At 39.9% G+C, this 20,150-nt stretch overlaps 1 protein-coding gene across 1 annotated transcript in view; it reads left to right on the forward strand.

Moving 5' to 3' along the window:
• The window catches only part of LOC117305407 (hemicentin-1-like), a 68,964-nt gene extending 58,997 nt beyond the window's left edge, over positions 1-9,967 (forward strand). The window contains exons 10-18 of the mRNA XM_033790278.1: positions 968-1,033; positions 2,731-2,870; positions 3,629-3,794; positions 5,014-5,301; positions 5,819-6,097; positions 6,587-6,715; positions 7,381-7,525; positions 7,964-8,143; positions 9,005-9,967. Of these exons, the coding sequence (XP_033646169.1) occupies positions 968-1,033; positions 2,731-2,870; positions 3,629-3,794; positions 5,014-5,301; positions 5,819-6,097; positions 6,587-6,715; positions 7,381-7,525; positions 7,964-8,143; positions 9,005-9,200 (1,589 nt within the window). The 3' untranslated portion in view covers positions 9,201-9,967. The remainder of the gene's footprint in view (positions 1-967; positions 1,034-2,730; positions 2,871-3,628; positions 3,795-5,013; positions 5,302-5,818; positions 6,098-6,586; positions 6,716-7,380; positions 7,526-7,963; positions 8,144-9,004) is intronic.
• The last annotated feature ends 10,183 nt before the right edge of the window (positions 9,968-20,150 follow it).

The raw sequence follows: 20,150 nt of genomic DNA on the forward strand, positions 1-20,150 counted from the left end.
TTCATATTCATAATGTCATAATTTAATTGTTTTATTTTATTTTTAACCACACCGCTTTCTCCATCATTACATAATTATTGTGTTTTGTTACTTGCCTTTTTCCTGATAACATTTACTAATAAACATAATAATGTTATTGTCCCCTAATAATGCCTTGTTGGTACTAGACTTGTTGACAAGTCGTTAATGGTCGAGTTGCGGTAGTGCTATGGCGAGATCACTGCTCTCGCGCACGAACTGCTGGTTGCCGACTTCTAGTCCCCGTTTCGGGACCGTAGTCGTGACAGCAGTAGAATACCGCGGGAATCGCGAGGAGAGTCGGAACGCTATCACCGCGACAGACATTTAACGACTTGACCACAAGTCTATGTTGGTACCGATGTAAAAAAACAATACGTTAACCCTCCGAGCAGCCCCCAGAACAAAAAATTACATGCTTGATCAGGTACGGTCAGAAGGCAGATTGTATTACGGGTAAATAACTCTATTTTGAGAGCACAATTCGTTTTCTATCTGTCTGGGCCCAATTTCATGGCTCTGCTTGCCACCGAACTCTCCGTGCAAGCGCCGAATTTCTGCGCTAGCCTTGTAAGCGTAGAATGCCTAGTAACGTGGGGCACGCACGCGCAGAAGCAAAATTTCCAAGCTAACCCGTGAAATTGGCTGTCGTAAGCGCCGATTCTGAAGCATTCTGACAATTTACATATTTACGCACACATTATAATGGGTCCGAATATAGACTAGTCTGTCATCGAACATTAATCGTCAACCTCTTGAGTTTACCCACCCAAAAATATGTTTCAGTATAATTATGAAGGAGTGATATTTAATGGTATTTAAAGAAAAAAGAAAACAATTGTAGTAATAAATTACTCTGAAGGTTAATGATTCCTTTGAGATGCAATTACAATGTTATTGTGTATAATTGCTGCGCATGCCTCCTTGGACTGGACGCTCGCACACTCAGGATCCAGAATGCAGGACGACTTCCCTCATCGCAAACCTGTCGCTATGAGGGCGGTATACACCATTGGTAAATTTACCACATTCTGATTGGGTACACAGTTTCCTAGTGACGTCACAAGCACTGCGTTGTTGTTGTGTGGTACTTGTAAACAACTTGTCCGAATGTTACCCACACCCGCCAACATTAATTGTATGTGCAGCGTGTCGCCTACAACCATCGGTACCACGTTATTCAACACCCCATTGCTTACACTACAGTGTCACCAGTGCCCCTTTGCGCTTTACAAAGAAATGTGTTGGGACCAGTAAAGAAACCAGGGTTATGAGGCTGGTTTCAAATGGTCAACCACAGCAGTCAACCAGCCTGGGTTCGAGTCAAAAGAATAGCCAACCTTTAGTTAATGATTATGCACACTCGAACTTGCTCGTGGAGGTACACAAAATTCCACAAGCAACGCCAACGTCTTGTCACTTTTGCCGCACGCCGCCAGCGACAGAAGTGTTTCTAGTTGATTTCCAAAACATTTAACTTTGGGCCTAGTCTTTTAATAAATTATTACACAAATTGAGACGTTTCAATTTAGATTAATAATGATAAACAAACACAAAAACAGCATTGCCGTTAAAAATCAAATCGCTCAAGTTGCTCTTTAAAGACACTGTTCACTATTGGTAATTGTCAAAGACCAGTCTTCTCGCTTGGTGTATATCAACATATGCATAACATAACAAACCTGTGAAAAATTGAGCTCAATTGGTCGTCGAAGTTGCGAGATAATAATGAAAGAAAAAACACCCTTGTCCCGTGAAGTTGTGTGCTTTCAGCAGATGTTTGATTTCGAGACCTCAAATTCTAAATCTGAGGTCTCGAAATCAAATTCGTGGGCAATTACTTCTATCCCGAAAACTACGTTACTTCAGAGGGAGCCGTTTTGCACAATGTTTTATACCATCAACCTTTCACTACTACTCGCTACCCAAAAATGCTTTTTGCTGATAATTATTTTGAGTAATTACCAATAGTGTCGACTGCCTTTAACACGTCTTCCTTGTTGTGACCGCTTTTGTTTTTGTATGACTGGAAGTTGTTATTGCTCTTGAAAAAATGATTTCTTTGTGACAACCGGTGCTGTCATTGTTTCCTGTATTCGCTGTAGTTATTTGTCTGTTGGACAGATTGTTTCACTGATTTTAGAATAGTGTCTGTATAAATGTTTAGACTAACCGATTTTAACTAGGGACATAATCATCTGCAGTTGTCACTATTTGGTGTTGAACAAAGACACCATTGACTAAAGCAGGATTTAAACCAAATGACTTCCGGATTAACTTGTCGGCGCTCTCCCAACGGAGCTATCAAGCTCTATGTTTGCTGCCTCCATTTTTTGTCAATATCTTTCACAAACATAGGTATATTAATAAAGATATTAATGTTTAAAGCGCCTAATGCAAAAAGCCTCTAAGCATATAAAGAGAGCAATACAATATACAATGAGCTCTAGTCAAAATTGTTTGTTGTTCAACCTCAAATCGTTTAAAATTGACCCAATCAGTTTCGCTTGTGATTTTTACTAATAATTATTATAAATCAACAAACGGAACACTATCATTAACTTGTAAACCACCTGCATCTTTTGATAACTGGTAACTATCAAAGTCTGTTCCCTTTAAAGTGGGTACATTTTAAGTGTGTTATCCTTTTATGTAAATCCTTTTTGGGATCGAGGTTGAGATATATATTATGATTTTTTTTTTGCATTGCAGTACCACCCCGATGGGAAGAAAAACCGTTCGGTAAAACGGTCAACCAAGGGGACGAGGTGTCATTCGTCTGTAAACCACGTGGTACAGAGCCAATCAGCATCAAGTGGCGTGTTTCGAAAGGGAATACGGATGTCGAGGCGGTTAGTTTGGAGCTTGCATGTGGAAATTTGTTTAGTGGTTGTTTTTTGGTTACTAAAATATTTGTGACGTGTCATAATATGGCCTAGCGGTTAAGAGCAACGGGTTCAAACTCTGGAGTTTCTGATTAGCAGAGTGTGGGTTCGAGTCCCAGCTGTGACACCTGTCCTTTAAGCAAGACACTTAACCATGATGATTCGTCCTTCCGATGGGACGTAAAGCCGTTGGTCTAGTGTGCTATATAGCACGTAAAAGAAACCCAGTGCACTTAACGTTAGAGAGGGGACCGACAGCATATTGCGTCACAGCACTTTGTATCACGTGGTGCTATAACAAAATTATAGGAATAGGTCTCATACTTCAAAAAGTAGCTCACACAATGCAGGAATGATACTGAGTGCATACCTTTGATATGCCCCAAGGGATGTGTTTAAGGCTCTGTATACTCTCTAAATGTAAAAGAGTGAAAGACACAACTCTTTACTTTTCGAGCTTTCCCTGATATGGCTCTTCAAAAAAAAGTGGTGGTTATTTTACTCTTTTAGAGGGGTTTCACTCCAGGACAGAGTGAAAAATCACTCAAAAAGATGCAAACTTCAATCTAAAAGAGTGGAAGACCACTCGAAAAAGAGTTGTCTTTCATTATGGCTCTTCAAAGAGTGCTTTTTCACACTTTTACATTAAAGAGTACGTACCTCTGGTAGCAATATTATTACCGCAAACTGAATATCGACTAAACATTGGTTGTTTTTTTGCACAGAATCGCAGCTTGGATCTAGAGGATTTCCCGCGCTATACCGTCACAGAGGACAAGCAGACGTTCCGCATTGCCAACGTACAGCCGGAGGATGAAGAACTTACCTACCATTGTGACGTCTCGAACGAAGCGGGCGCTATCACGGCGAGCGCTCAACTAGAAGTTGTTGGTAAGTTTAGGATTTTAATTATGTCACAGTTATGTTTTAGCAAAACCCGATGTTGACAAAGTTTTGAAATAGTAAACAGCACAGTTACTTTGAATAACTTTGCGTTTCTAAAGAACATCCCTTTTATGTCCGCCATAAAAGGAATACATTAAACTGTAATTGCGTCACTTTATCAAGGAGTACAATTTCACTTCTGAGATTGTTTGACTAAAAGCGCCTTTTTTGTGACTAACCGGTCACACCTTCTTACTGGCGTAATTTTTACTCATTTGGGAATTGAACCCAGACCCCGGGTCATACTCACCAAGAAATGGGTCAGACCTCACGGGGCACAGATAAAAAAGTCTTACTCGGGAGTTTGAAACTTTTAATGCACATTCAACAAGTATTACAAAGTATTTTATGTTAATTTTAGAGACATTAAACACTATTGGTAATAGTCTACGATCAGTATGTTCACTTAGTGTATCTCAACATATTTATGCATAAAATAACAAACCTGCGAAAAATTGAGCTCAGCTGGTGGTCGAAGTTGCGAGATAATAAAAGAAAAAACACACTTGTCACACAAAGTTCCGGCTTTCAGTTGCTTGATTTCGGGACCTCAAAATTTTAAATAATTTATGGGGTCTCGAAATCAAGTTCGTGGAAAATGACTTCTGTTCGAAAACTACGGTACTTCAGAGGGAGTCATTTCGCACAATGTTTTATACTATCAACCTCTCCCCATTACTTGTTACCAAGTAAGGTTTTGTGCCAATAAATATACCAATAGTTTCCACTGCCTTTAAAGCCATTAAACACTTACGGAACAGAAACAAAAGTAAACGTTCACAGATTTACAAATAACTTACAGGGTTTACAGAAGGTAATGGTGAAAGACTTCTCTTGAAATATTATTCCATGAAATGCTTTACTTTTTGAGAAAACATTTAAACAATTATTATTAGTTCTCGACAACGAGAATTACGGATTATAGTAAACACATGTCATGACACGGCGAAAAGTGCAGAAACAAAGGTGGGTTTTCCCGTTATTTTCTCCCGACTCCGATGACCGATTAAGTCTAAATTTTCACAGGTTTGTTATTTTATATATAAGTTGTGATACACGAAGTGTGGGCCTTTGGACAATACTGTTTACCGAAATTGTCCACTGCTTTTAAAGCTATTAATAATCATACCAGATGAACAATATTTCCAATGCGATTTTTACACAGAACTCTGGCAGCTGCCGGCAATTTCGACGCCCCTACCAAACATGACGGCGTTCGTCGGCGAGGATGTGCGCATGTCCTGTGAAACCTCGGGAGATCCCGAGCCACAGGTCACGTGGTTCCTGGAGGAAATAGCCATCGAGACGCTGATGGACGAGCGCTTCGAGGTCAGCGAGAACGGGAATGAACTTCTCGTGAAGAACGTGAATCTACGAGACGCCGGAAGCTACCGCTGTGTGGCGGCAAATGTGAACGGACTTAAGAGTGCACAGGGGCGTCTGCGTGTTGTAGGTATGTTTATAACCTGGGGAACGAAATCCCTCCTCTGTTCAAAAGTCTGCCAAAAACGCATTCTATTTTATACTTTTACGCTGACTAACTTCTCACATTTAAAATGTCTACCCTTAACATTTCTAGCTTTGAAAGTACAACAAAGTACATCTCAATATCATTACAAATTCTCTCTGGGTCTAAACCGTTAACACATTATACATTGCAGGCTAATAATAAATCACTCCTTTGTTCAAAATTCCGCCAAGAGAGAGTTTGAATTAACATAATCAAAATCATAAGCGAAAATGATGCCATCTCTGTTTAGAAGTATAAGGCCCTTTTCGAAACCACAGCCTGGGCTTTGGATTCGGCTCCAGGTTCCGTCCTCTCGTCTGAAGCACTGAGTGTGTATACGCACAGCACGCGCAACTGTCACGCGCAGCTCGGGGCAAAGCTAGCCTGAAGCCAAAGCCAAAGACGAAGCCGTCGTTTCGAAAAGGGCCTTTATAGAGTATTCGTACTTGATCGTCCCCAGAGCCTAATCTTAAGCTGACCACCGGTCTCTCCAACTCCACCGTCGAAGACAGCCAGCCTCTCAACCTCGTCTGTGCAGCCTCGGGTGATCCAACCCCCGAGGTCACGTGGTTCTTCAACGACAAGCCAATCAACGTCACGGCCCAGCCCTCCTACGTCATCGATGGAGGCAATCTGATGGTGGATGCGATGACGTCACGACAGGAGGGAAAATATGGCTGCCTGTTCAGCAACGACTTCTATGTGGTTTCCTCCATTGCTATGGTCAACATCACCAAGAGTAAGTTCATACACTGATCTCTCAAGCCATTAAAAGAAAAGTTCTAGCCACACGAGTGAGTACTGCGTCGTGGGGTGTTGTGGCTGATGAGCGGATAAGAGCTAGCACCAAACTCAAGCTCTGGACAGAGCTGCCTGAGTGTGGGTTCGAGTCGCGGTCGTGACACTGTGTCCCTGAACAAGACACTTAACTACAATTGCTTCTCTCCATCTGGATGGTAAATGGGTACCTGTGAGGACAAAGATGGTTCTTGTGATTGATTTAGCTTATAGTATTAAAGAGATGTTGCACAAGCTGTATACTCGCCAGAGAGCTGGTTTGGGTTATAATACTGGAATCAGTTTGAGACTGGTTATTGTTGCTCCACCAAGCCACACAATAATTTATTGTGAAACAAGCGGCACAAATTTAGATTCAAATATGAGACATCGGTGACCATTCAGGTTTCTTATGGTTTCCATTGCTCTCACATTATTTTCATGCTATTAGAAGTAATGACTACCCAAGCTCCCGCGGAACCTAGAGTAGGATTCAACGTAACTACATCACCAAATGACGTCATAGTTGGGCCCTCCGGCGCGCCTGACACCGATGGAACAGCGTGCAGACCATGCCAAGGTAAAATAAGTTGGACATCACGTAGACTTGATTCAAGTCCCGTTCTCTTTTTGGGTCCCTAAGCATACCCGCCGCCGTCAACATATAGCTCTTGTGGTCCCGAGTGCGGAACAGGTTGGGGAATGCAGTACACCACAGAACAATAGTTTTCTGAGATTGACCCGGGGTTGGGACTTGAGTCAAGTCTAGACAGCACGAGAAGCTGCGTGTCATTTCATCCATTCATTATAGCCGTTCTTTCCAGAACTGAGAAGTCTCCTGGATTCTAAAAATGTACTCCGCGGTAAACGCAGGGCAGTGATCTGAATAACCAAATCCACCTGGGAGTAAACACACACACACACACCGCACACCAAATATTTGAAATCAACTGTTTGAAACCAAAGGTTCTTTGCAGAATCACCCTTACTCGTTTAGAGGTTGTCATTAATTGGTGTTACCGCAAACCTTACTAGGCCTATATTAATTATAGGGTGCGTTCGTTTAGCTTCCCTGGGTCGACCCCGGTGTGTGTCGGTTTTTTCTTCCAGGACGAACGTGGGTAAGTATCTGCACACGTTCGTCCTGGGAAAACAAACCGTCACACGCCGGGGTCGACTCAGGGAAGCTAAACGAACGCACCCATAAATTGATAAATCCCATATACAATTGTGAACTTCCTACAGAAACTCAGATTGTACCATCTTGCTCCGACGGGCAGAAAGCGGAGATAAAACCACGTCGCTATGACATCACAGACGCTGGCTTGAAGGGCTACTTCCGGGGATGGGTGGACGTCACTGGACAGGGCGCCGCCAACGATTACTGCCGGTGAGTGATCATCAGCTTGAAATGGTTAATGGCTTGACGTTTCGACCCTAGCAGAGTCTTTCTCGAAGGCTATTATGGCAACACAACAAACATGTTTATGACACAATCTTGAAATCAGTAGCAAGGGGATTGCCATAAGGGGGTGCATTTATCAAGTAACTTAAGTTGGCATAAAGAGCACCGAGTTCAAACTCTAGTGTTTCTGTTCAGCAGAGTGTTGGATTGAGTCCCGGTCATGACACTTGTGTCCCTGAGCAAGACACTTATTAATTGTTGTGATTGAATTAACTTAATAGTGGCGCACTCTCCAGGGAACTGAAATGAGATTACCAGGGGTAATAATTTTGGAAGCGCCTTGAGATCACCTTCGGGTGTGAAAAGAGATTATGTAAAAAATGTTTTTTATCATAATTATTATTATTGTATTTTGGTGGGCAGGATTGTCATGACGGCAACCCGTGGCTTAGTGGACACCACCATGCAGTTGGCATGTGCACTGGCGGGTACCAGCGGACACAGCGAATACAACTACGTATCCGGGGAGACGTTCACCGTTGGGCAGATGGACACGTGGTACATGAAAGACGAAGATGGCGATGGGAAAGATGACTATTGCAGGTCAGTGCGCAGGTCAAATTGGTATAAAGTGAACAGGTCACAAGCCAGAATTCCCAACTTTACGGACTTGTGTCCTTTAGCAAGCAATTCCATTGATGCTCCGTAAAAGTTGGGGAGTTGGTGCTTTCTAGTCTACTAGCCAGACTTCTGATTGATGATACCCAAGCCTACATTCGTATATGGACTTTAATAAAAGGGGGTATTAAAGGCAGTGGACACTATTGGTAATTACCCAAAATAATTTGAGCATAAAACCTTTCTTGGTGACGAGTAATGGGGAGAGGTTGATGGTATAAAACATTGTGAGAAACGGCTCCCACTGAAATGACATAGTTTTCGAGAAAGAAGTAATTGTCCACGAATTTGATTTGGAGACCTTAGATTTAGAACTTGAGGTCTCGAAATCAACCATCTAAACGCACACAACTTCGTGTGACAAGGGTGTTTTCTTCTGATGACCGATTGAGCTCAAATTTTCACAGGTTTGTTATTTTATGCATATGTTTTGATACACCAACTGTGAAGGCTAGTCTTTGACAATTACCAATAGTGTCCAGTGCCTTTAACCATGTTTCAGCTCTAGGAGTAGGTGGCAACGGCCCCTGGGAAAAAAATAGTTGACTGTAGTCCACACCTTGAAGTGGCATTCAAGCCTTGTGAGTAGGTATACACATTCAACCCGGGGACCTATAACAAAAAGAGGACGGTTCGAAAAAGGTCCACAGTTGGAAAACGTATACAAAACCAATGAGAGTACAAACAAAAGAGGGACATAAATGAGGTCCACGGTTGCAGGCGTGTACAAGCTTGCGTGTGTCTGGTATCTTGCATAAAAAATATAATATATTTCTGTGTCAACAGATGCGTGAGTGACGGGGGACCGGACGGGCAGTTTGTGTACTGCACCAAGGCAGGCATTGGTGGGTTCCATGGTGCGCCGGGCGTAGGAGAGTCACAATACTCATTCAAGGCACCGGGCGACCGCCGGCTTCTTCGGAAGTGCCGCAAACGGAAAGTCGATCCGTTCTTCGGAGTGGCAAGCCTTGCCGATAACTGAATATATTCTGCCTCGTCAGAGGAGTGGACTTGAAAGCTGCGTTTTTCGGAATAAAATTTGTGACGAGGAAAACAATTATAGACTGACTGACGGTTTTGTCCTCAACTTTGATAGCAGTCATGGAAAGGATGATTTTGTTTCTTGGTTTGGAAATAAGTGCTACCATTACACTGGAGTCTGTGATACTGTATGTTAAGTTGTGTTTTAAAGTTTACAGGACACATTATCGTTCGTCAGCGGAAACTTTGTCACACAAGTAATACCTCGGAGCAGCCGAAATTGACTATACTAAGTATTTATATTTAATTCGAATCGATTAGCTTTACATTCATAATTATGTTTTCTTGTGGTTTTAATTTTAAGTAAATAGTAATATTAATTAACAGTTTACCATTAACGGTCGGATAGATTTAAACGAAATGGTTAGACTTCTTCTGACCTCGATTTACCGTATTTTGTCTCTAGCGCCCTCTGTTGATAATACTTATACTAGTTCTACGAACATTTTTTTTTGGCGGGGGGGGGGGGTAGCTGAAAGCTAATCTGTGATGAGATCTGTGAAGCCCTTTTATTTTTCCCTGCTGTCCCATCAAAATAAATAGTCAAATCGATGCTGGAATGACATAATATTGTCTGACCCCATGTTGATATAATTTGAATCGATATTCAATATTGCTATCCGACGAATGGAACGCGCCGAAAATTGCATTAGCTTGGTTCAAACAAACACAATTTACAGTCTTAAAAAAAGAAAAATTGTGATTGTACAACAAAATGAATAATAGCCCATTTTAATCACTGTTTGTTTTTAAAGATATAATCGTAGTTATTGCATTAATTCTTACTGAATATTTATAATTATTATAATGTTTAATAAACCTATTAAATTTTGTGGTACTTGGCTGTTTCTTAGTTTTAAATTGAATAAAGAAATGGGATATTTAAAGTTTGAGAACATTTTACAAAGAAAGTCCGAGGAGATATGTTGGTTTGCAAAGTACTTGTCTATACATTTTGCTTTTACATGCCTTGTCATTAACTATTAAACTCGCAAACAGTTAAAGGCAGTGGACACTATTGGTAACTGTCAAAGACTAGTCTTCACAGTTGGTGTATCTCAACATATCCATAAAATAACAAACCTGTGAAAATTTGAGCTCAATCGGTCATCGAACTTGCGAGATAATAATGAAAGAAAAAACACCCTTGTCACACGACGTTGTGTGCGTTTGGATGGTTGATTTCGAGACCTCAAGTTCTAAACCTGAGGTCTCAAAATCAAATTCATGGAAAATTACTTCTTTCTCGAAAGCTATGGCACTTCAGAGGGAGCCGTTTCTCACAATGTTTTATACCATCAACATCTCCCCATTCCTCGTCACCAAGAAAGGTTTTATGCTAATAAATATTTTGAGTAATTACCAATAGTGTCCACTGCATTTAAAAGGGATATTGTGGGTAAAAACTGTTTGACAAAGGTTCTAACAATGAAGGCCTACTTGCAACGTAGTTACAGATGGAATATCGTTGATCTGGCGTGTATTTAAAACGGGCAAACTTGAGTCACAATACATGTACACGACGGTGGATTAATTGTAAATTTGACGTTTTTAAGGTAAAACCGGCTAAACATGGACCGAACAAAAATTGGTTCAAGAAGACAGACAATGATTGCTTAACGAAAAGATAATTTGTTTTCGGACAAAAAACATGTGTGTGGGTGAAGGTTGCCTACAAAGAAGTGCCGTTGAAACTGATTACGATTTTAAAATCAGAGAATAGTTTTTACTTGCACTCTATATAAACTCCCTGTTCAAAATTGACCCGGGTCAAAATTTACCCGGATCAAGGTCCCGTGGAGCTTGACCGATTTATTGGTCTGGACGAACCGGAAACCGGGTCAGAATGACCTGAAAAAGGGTCAAATTGACGCTGATTCTGTATCAAAATCGTACTACTGACCAGTGTTGGGTCAGGCCCCACGAATCCGGGTCTACATGCGCCTTGACCCATTTCTTTGTCGGGACGAACTGGAATCTGGGTCAGAAGGACTCCGAAATGGGTCAAATTAACGTTGGATTTCCAGGTTAAAATCGTACCATTGACCAGTGTACGGGTAATCCTGACCCGGGTCAGGCCCCACGGGACTCGTAATCCGGGTAAATTCTGACCCGGGAGTTTTGATATTGTGGATATTGGCATTTAACGGGTAAAGTGTGGTTTCACAGTGATTTCTCTGGTACTAAACTTGAACAAGCTGTTGAAAAAAAACTAATAAAAAAAAAAAAACGGCGAATATTTTTACACGAAATGGATTCACACTTTTAACGTGGCCAAAACACAATGATTCAAACAATCTATTTTTTATCAAGATTGATCATAACTTATTTTTGCTATAAATATGTTGATATGATGTGGATTGGAAATTTTTTGAAGAAGGGTAGCTGGCAAAGCAAATGTACATACAATTCAATTACAACAAAAAACGTGTGACGTCACACGCGTCATTGCTGAATTGTGTTTAGTCGTGCGGTCTCTTTGTTGCATGGTTTCATTATTAAGTCGAATTTTATGGCTATTTATGACCCAATGGGAGCCTTCAGAACTTCAGGTGGCAGCAGACTTATTAGGTTTACTGACCATTGTCTGCGTAGCTCTGAGCATGCGCACACTTACACAGAACAATGGATTCACCTGGCAAATCTACTTCCACCTAGTGTCCCCAAACGTCTCCCACTATCTTGGCAGAAATAAGTGTTACTATAGCACCATAAGCGTACATTTGTATTCCCTCTTCGGTGTTTATGTGACATTGACCCATAATTCACCTGGTGGTATCCTGGTTTTGGCACCCTCCCCGCCCCCCCCCACGATAGACGTCGATCGGTTCGATTAGTGTTGGGGGGGCACGACACGCAGTCTTTTTTTTGGGGGGGGGTCTTGTCATTTTTCATGGAGTATTTATAAATGTACACACCATTTTAGACAAAGTGATTGAACTCCAAATACAGAGTGGGCTTGGCTGGGAGCGGGAGAGGAGCGCAATGAAAATAGCAGGCTCAATGAAAACAACAGTTTTAATTGGCCAGAAGCACCCCCCCCCCCCAGGAAAAAGTGTGCATCACCTTGTACCGCCTATAATGCTTGCCCAAATCTGTTACTGGCCTCGTCATAAACCTTCAAGGATCAAGGGCTACAAACTAGTTTTAATTTGCCAGAGATGCCCCATACATAAAACATTGTTGGTACCCGCCCCCCCCCCCCCCCCTCGAACCCCCACGCTTTACTTTGATTGCAGCATTGATTGCTAACTTTGACAGGTCGCAATGGTAATGTATCTCTGTATTTAGGCTGCACTTTTAACTAGCTAAAAGTTTAGTTTTGGGTGTGAAAGTCTGAAACCTTGTTATACATTGTGTTTGAATATACCCAACCCCACTCATAGTTGCGATAATCACAACCATCCATCAGCCTCTACATGTTCATAGGCGAGGTAGAAAAAAGACAAGGCCATTTGGAGACTTTTGTGACGCTTGGTGGCAGCAGACTTACCAGGTAAAATCACAGACATAAAGGTTGTTTATGTCTGTGGGTATTTGTCTGCACACGTTTGTCCTCGGGAAAAAAACACGCCACACACCGGGGTCGACTCAGGGGAGCTTAACGAACGCACCCAATGGAAGTTTACCTGGTAAGTGTGCTGCCTCCTAGCGTTCCAAAGTCTCCCATTGATTTAATACGGTGTAAGACTTCAAAACAATTCACACAAATACTTTGCAAAGTTACCACGTCTTTTTTATTTTACTTCAACACTATTTTGCATCAGTTTAAAACAACATTCATTTACAAAAAAATACTTTTACATTTTAATAAACTAGTACAAATTCAAGACATGTTTCTAGCAAATTCAATGCATGTTTACAACAAGAACTGTCTTTGATTTCCTTATCACTAGGCAGGTTGAATGGTGGATGTTTAAAACAACATTCATTTACAAAAAAATACTTTTACATTTTAATAAACTAGTACAAATTCAAGACATGTTTCTAGCATAATCGGTTGTCTTGAAGCCTTCAGTAGACAAAATGCATGTTTACAACAAGAACTGTCTTTGATTTCCTTATCACTAGGCAGGTTGAATGGTGGATGTGCTAGGGTTAGTCAATAATTGAATAATATGCATGACGTCATTTCAGAAGGGCGCCCTCAGCTTGAGGTATAGTAAGAAGCCAGCTCAATGGCTGAGCAGTCTTGCGCGTGCGTACAATGTGTCAATTTCACTACATGCATTTTGCATCTGAAGATGACGTCATATCCTAAGGTCCATAAACATAGTGAGTGCAGTTAACGGGGTTAGGGTAAATGAATTGTTAATATTGTGTTAGAATTAATGAGTTAGAATTAATCAGTTAGGTTCAATGCGTTAGGATTATGAGTTAGGACTGGTGATAGATGAAGGTGATGCGAGTGTGGCAAGGGTTTGCATGGGATTCTACTCCATATCCTGTTAAACATGCATTTTGTCTTTGTTTTACTTTAGAACTTCTCACACATGTTTCAATTTACTTATTTTAGCAAAGCTGGGGTGGATTTCACAAAGAGTTAAAGACACTGGACACTATTGGTAATTGTCAAAGACCTGTCTTCTCACTTGATGTATCGCAACTATATGCATTATAATAACAAACCTGTGAACATTTGAACTCAATTGGTCATCGAAGTTGCGAGATAACAATGAAAGAAGAAGAAAAACCTTGTCACACTAAGTTCGTGCTCTTCAGATGCTTCAAATTCTAAATATGAGGTCTCGAATCAAATTCGTGGAAAATTGCTTCTTTCTCGAAAACTACGTTACTTCAGAGGGAGCCGTTTCTCACAATGATTTTTACTATTAACAGCTCTCCATTCTTTCATTATTCTCGCAACTGCGATGACCGATTGAGCTCAAATTTTTATAGGTTTGTTATTTTATGCTTATTTTGAGATACATCAAGTCAGAAGACTGGTCTTTGAAAAAATTACCAATAGTGTCCAGTGTCTTTAAAAAGGTATTCTTAACTACACTGAATCAATCAAAATCCGAGGGGAAAATGGGATGAATTTGATTTTCCTTCACAGTCCAGCAATATTTGGCATCAGACCAGGTAAACCGATTTTATGCAGTGAACTGATGTGAATGCCAAGTTGCAAAACTGGTTTTGGATTTTGATGGATTCAAGGAACTGATAAAAACCTATTATACACTGCAGAAACACAGGTGTTAAAATTGACACAATGTGTGCTGTCTATTATGGATATAGAAGTGAGAACCAAGTATATTCCTAGGGTGTTTAAATAATACAAACTCCGCCAAATAAGTTAAATTGGTGTTATTTCAACACCCTCAGATGTTCATTTTGATTCACTCTTCGGTTTGTATAAAATGTGACAACACCCATGATGCCAATGTTAACACCCCAGTTTTTGCAGTGTATGTAGTACATGGTAAAATGAGGACGTTTTCCAAACCCCGTCTTGGGCTCAGGCTACGGCTTGACATTAGCTCTGTTGCACATTTTGAAGCAGCGTGCTTCGAACATCAAATAAAGCCGAGGTTTGGAAAAGGCCCTGAGATAGTCTTCTCCTCGAGTGACATCATGCAGTCAGTAGGGCGCCACCATGGTCCAGCTGAGCTCACTTGAAAGAGATTCATCTGGCTATGTTTGACGCAGCCCTCCTACAGCTGGTTGCACACTCCAAAAGCGTTGGTTTGGCATTTTTTTTACTGTGGGAGCAAATAAACGATTTTTAATTACAAAAAAGTACATTTCTAACTTTTTGATTATCTTAAGGATCACTTTTGTAGAGTAATATTACTTAGTGAGAGAGAATGCTGTCTCTAATCACAGGCCTACTTCAATTGCACCGCCACACGACACCATCTGACATTTTCTTACATCAGTGATTGTTTTGTTTTTTGTTTTTTGTTTTCTTCTGTCGAAAACATTTCTCCCGACCATATTATTTCTTGGCGAAATTGACAACCTGGACACTTTCAAAGCTTTGCTTAAGACATTTAAAGTGGACACTATTGGTAATTACTCAAAATAATTATAAGCATAAAACCTTACTTGGTAACGAGTAATGGGGAAAGGTTGATATGAGAAACGACTCCCTCTGAAGTGACGTACTTTTCGAGAAAGAAGTAAATTTCCACGAATTTGATTTCGAGACCTCAGAATTAGAATTTGAGGTCTCGAAATCAAGCATATGAATGCACACAACTTCGTGTGACAAGGGTGTTTTTTTCTTTCACTATTATCTCGCAACTTCGACGACCAATTGAGCTCAAAATTTGCACAGGTTTGTTATTTCATGCATAATATGTTGAGATACACCAAGTGAGAAGACTGGTCTTTGAAAATTACCAATAGTGTCCACTGTCTTTAAATGCCAACTTTATTGGAGGAGCTCGTGTTTTTGAACTAAATATGGCGCCATAATGCGAATCTGCATCATCACCTCCAATTTTAAATAAAGATTCCACATTTTGGTTGGTTGTTATACTTCTTCAAAGTTTGACGATTTCAAATGTTCAAAAGTGATTGGTGTAGGAACTCCTTTATCTATTGAACAAAAAATAATAAAAAAATTCCATTATTAGAGATATAATAATTACTTGTTTCCATGCTGTCTGTCGTTGAAATTCTTGGACTGTCTTTCCTCCACCGATTCACATTGCAACAGTTCTGGCTGCAGTCATCACTGCACCAACGCTGAACGGATGAAGGAGACAAAAGCGCCAGATAACTTCGTTACTCTGCAAGAACAAAAAATTGCATAACGAGATAAATATTATTTGTTTATTGATATGTTTGCTTGCGCGTTGGTTGGTTGTTTGTTTTAATCTTGCTGCTGTGAAATGCCATCAAATGAAGAACACAATAGTTCTGCTGGTTACAACCAAAAAGTTTAGAAAATTCCTTTGAGAGATTTAAACAAAATGTAAGTTTCTGATGCTTTTTCAGAAAACTTTATAGAAGAGTTTGCATTCAGTGAGCACATCAAGTCAAGTCATGGTGTGTGATCATTCCTTGCTATACCTTTTAGCAAACTGGGAAAATGGGTTGATAGACTATCCTTTAACACTAACCAGGGTTGGATTTCACAAAGAGTTAAGACTAGTCTTTACTCGAGTTAGGGCGAGTTACTCGTCCTAACTACAGGACTAGCCTTAAGTTTTTAAGATCACCTAGGACTAGTCCTAAGTTTTGTGAAATCCGTCCCCTGGTAACTCTCTTAATGTAAATGAGTGTACACTTCACTCTCTTGTCCGAGTGGTGAAAGTTTAGCTCTTTTGAGAGATAAAAGTACCCGTCTTTCACTTTAAAAAGAGTTGTCTGCCATATGACTCTTTGCAAGAGTGGTATGGCGGACAAAACGAGTGTTTTTTTTTTACTCTTTTACATTAAGAGAGTATACTTAACGTCATACCAAACCAGTAACTTAACCTTTGCAGCTAAAACCTGACCCCATTGACCTCGCCGACATCGGGCCGAAATTCAAAAACATGCTCATGTCCTGTCGTCATAGTTCTGCTGGTAAATCACCATGGCTGAAGATGCAAGTACGTAGTTCCTCATCTTCAGAAGAAAACATAATCTGCATAATTGGAAGAAAACAAATGTTTAAAGACATTAGTTATTGCGGTCATCTCAAGCCAAAGTTAAGTTTTCAACAGACCCTTCAAACACCCAATGCGCAAGCGCTAACTGTTGAATGAGGTGCATGCTTGTCTAGCTAGCGACCGAACTTGATCGCTAGCTAAACTAGCATGCACCTCATTCCACACCTAACGCGCTTACCAAGTATTTGCGATCAGGGCCCAATTTCATGGAGCTGCTAAGCAAAATATTTGCTTAACATGAAAGTTTTGCCTTACTAAAAACAGGATTACCAACCAAATTTCCACGTGATTTCCAGGATAAGCAAACAACAGTTGGAAAAACAAGCAATATGCAACAAAAAATTGACATTTGGTTGGTAATCCAGGAAGAAATTTCATACTAAGCAATTTTTTGTGCTAAGCAGCTCTACGAAATTAGGCCAAGGTGTATGTGTTTACCCTGAATACATTACCAAACTGTCATCTACGATTACCAAGAGTTGTCACCAGAGGAATTTGTTTCCTTTAATCTTACCAGGAATTTACAAATAGGAGACTTTTGAACGCTAGGTGGCACTGCAGATTTACCAGGTAAATGTCCATTGTTTACGTACTCCTGAATATGCGCACATTACCGAGAACAATGGATTTGACCTGATATGTCTGCTGCCACCAAGCGTCCCGAAAGTCCCCTCTGCTGCAAACGCCCGACCTCATTGACCCCATGACCTCAGGTCATCAGAGGCACCAAAGGGAGACTTGTCATTTCCTGTTCAAATTATGTCCTTATCCTGCTCGAAGACTAGTCCTGCTGATGATAATGGTAGATACCGCATTATTTGAAGATATCGGACTGTTGGAAAAAGAAAAGAAAATATTAAAACTTTTAAAAGTCTGTCGATGAAATCGTTGAGGTCCGGTCACACAGGCCCCGATAACGAGAACGAAAACGAGAACGATAAAAATGCACGACCTCGATTGGTTGAATAAGCGTGGGCGTATTCTGCGTGGAGCAATTCAACCAATCGTGGGCGTGCATTTTTATCGTTCTCGTTTTCGTTCTCGTTATCGGGGCCTGTGTGACCGGGCCTTTAGAGGCTGTGGAGGGAAATCGTTAGTTTTCTTTCACACTTACCAATACTTATACCTGATGTTGAACTTCACATCAGGGCCCAATTTCCTAAAGCTGCTTAGCACACAAATTTGCTTAGCATGTAATTTTGGCTTTGATAAAAACGGGATTACCAACCAAATGTCCACGTGATTTTCAGGAAAGCAAACAACAGCTGAAAACCAGTAACAAGCGTTATGAAACAAATGGAAATTTGGTTGGTAACCCTGTTTTATCAAGGAGGAAATGTCATGCTAAGCATTTGTTTGTGCTTAGCAGCTCTATGAAATTGGCCGCTGCTGACTTCGGGTCTTGAATCAAAGAAATCAAATTTTCGTTTTTTCCCGTTTTTTTCTTTTCATTTTGATCTTAGCCTCTGAACCTGCTGAACGGATGAAGGGTAGGTCTATCTGGGCCTACACTAATATTGATCTAGGCCAACACTATCTTACCACCCATACCAACCTATACCTCGCCGATGTCATCTTTTCCATGGCTGTTTGCTCTCTGCTTCCTTAAGAAAAAGAAGAAAAAGACAATTGTAACATTAATTTTGTTCTCCTTTTTTCAGCACATCTTTCCTCTTTTTTTTCCTCTTTTTGTTTTTCCCTTTCCCTACTCGCGTTGTTTGTCGCAGCACAATGCACTTGTTGAATAGGGGGAAATAATTCACAACTGAAACAAATTTTGTTTGTTACTTCGGTTTTTATTTTATTAAATTTCTTTTACATTGCTACATAAGTGAGAATTACATTTTCTTTTCTTTTTTTTACACTTTTTTTTTTTCTTTCCCTACTTGAAATTAATGGTGAAGGGGGAAATAATTCACACATAAAACATATTTTTTTTTCTTCAGATTTTTATTTTATTAATGTTCTCTTTGCTACATAAAGGAGAATTACAAATATTTTAATACTGTTTTCCTCTTTTTTTCACACTTTTTTTTATATTTTTTATTTCCCTACTTGCGTTGTTTGTCGCAACACATGGACTTGGTGAATGGGGGAAATAATGCACAACTGACACAGATTTTGTTTGTTACTTCAGTTTTGTTTTATTAGTATTCCTTTACTTTGCATAAGTGAGAATTATAGATATGTTGAAAAATATTTTTTTTTTTTTTTTTTACAATTTATTTTATTTGTTCTTTCCCTACTCGCGTTGTTTGTCGCAGCACACATAAAATTAATGGACTTGGTGAAGGGGAAATAATTCACACCTAAAACAATTTTTTGTTTTTTACTTCAGTTTTTTATTTTATTAATGTTCTCTTACTTTGCTACATAAGTGAGAATTACAGATATTTTAATACCGTTTTCCTCTTTTTTTCACACTTGTTTGTTTTTTTATTTCCCTACTAGCGTTGTTTGTCGCTACCCATGTACTTGGTGAGTGGGGGAAATAATGCACAACTGACACAGATTTTGTTTGTTACTTCGGTTTTGTTTTATTAATTTTCCTTTACTTTATTTTTAACCTTTTTTACCTACTCGCGTTGTTCGTCGCAGCACCAATAAAATGGACTTGTTGAATGGGGAAATAATTCACAACTGAAACCATATGTTTTTTGCTTAAGTTAGTTTTTTATTTTATTAATGTTCTCTTACTTTGCTACATAAAATACAGCTATTTTGAAAAGTGTGTTATCAGTTGTCTTCGAAATATTGTCTTATAGAAGGGAGTAAGAATAGCTACACTCAGAATTTGATGTAATGCTGATTTCAGGAGGTCGTAAATACTAATTTAGTCTGTCTAAATTATTTTTTGTGTGGTCCTGAATCAAACATTGATCATCAAAGGAATACAGATAAGGCATGACAAAGTGGACCTGAACTTTAAAGTTATGTGGGATTACTTTTAGAACTAAAGGGTGATTGTTGTATGTGCCAGGAGTGCCAGAGTGCACTCGGCAGAAGATAAAGTTGTGTTCAAAGGAAAACTAAGAATCATAATCCCATCACAATGTGTTTTTTTTTGCTTATTTCCTCAGAAATGTAATCTTATCGAAGATTACATAATTTAAGTCGAGGTGGTATGTGAAAATTATTCTTTAATGTTACGCTTAATTAAAAATCATGACAATTTAACAAAACATGGCAACTGACGACTCGAAGTTTCAAACCCAAAAATGTCCAGTTAGACTAGTCTCCTAATTATGAAGCATCATTGGCTTCGACCAATATGCAGCTCAAGA

This window comes from Asterias rubens, chromosome 22, assembly GCF_902459465.1.
Source record: "Asterias rubens chromosome 22, eAstRub1.3, whole genome shotgun sequence".
Classification (NCBI taxonomy): domain Eukaryota; kingdom Metazoa; phylum Echinodermata; class Asteroidea; order Forcipulatida; family Asteriidae; genus Asterias; species Asterias rubens.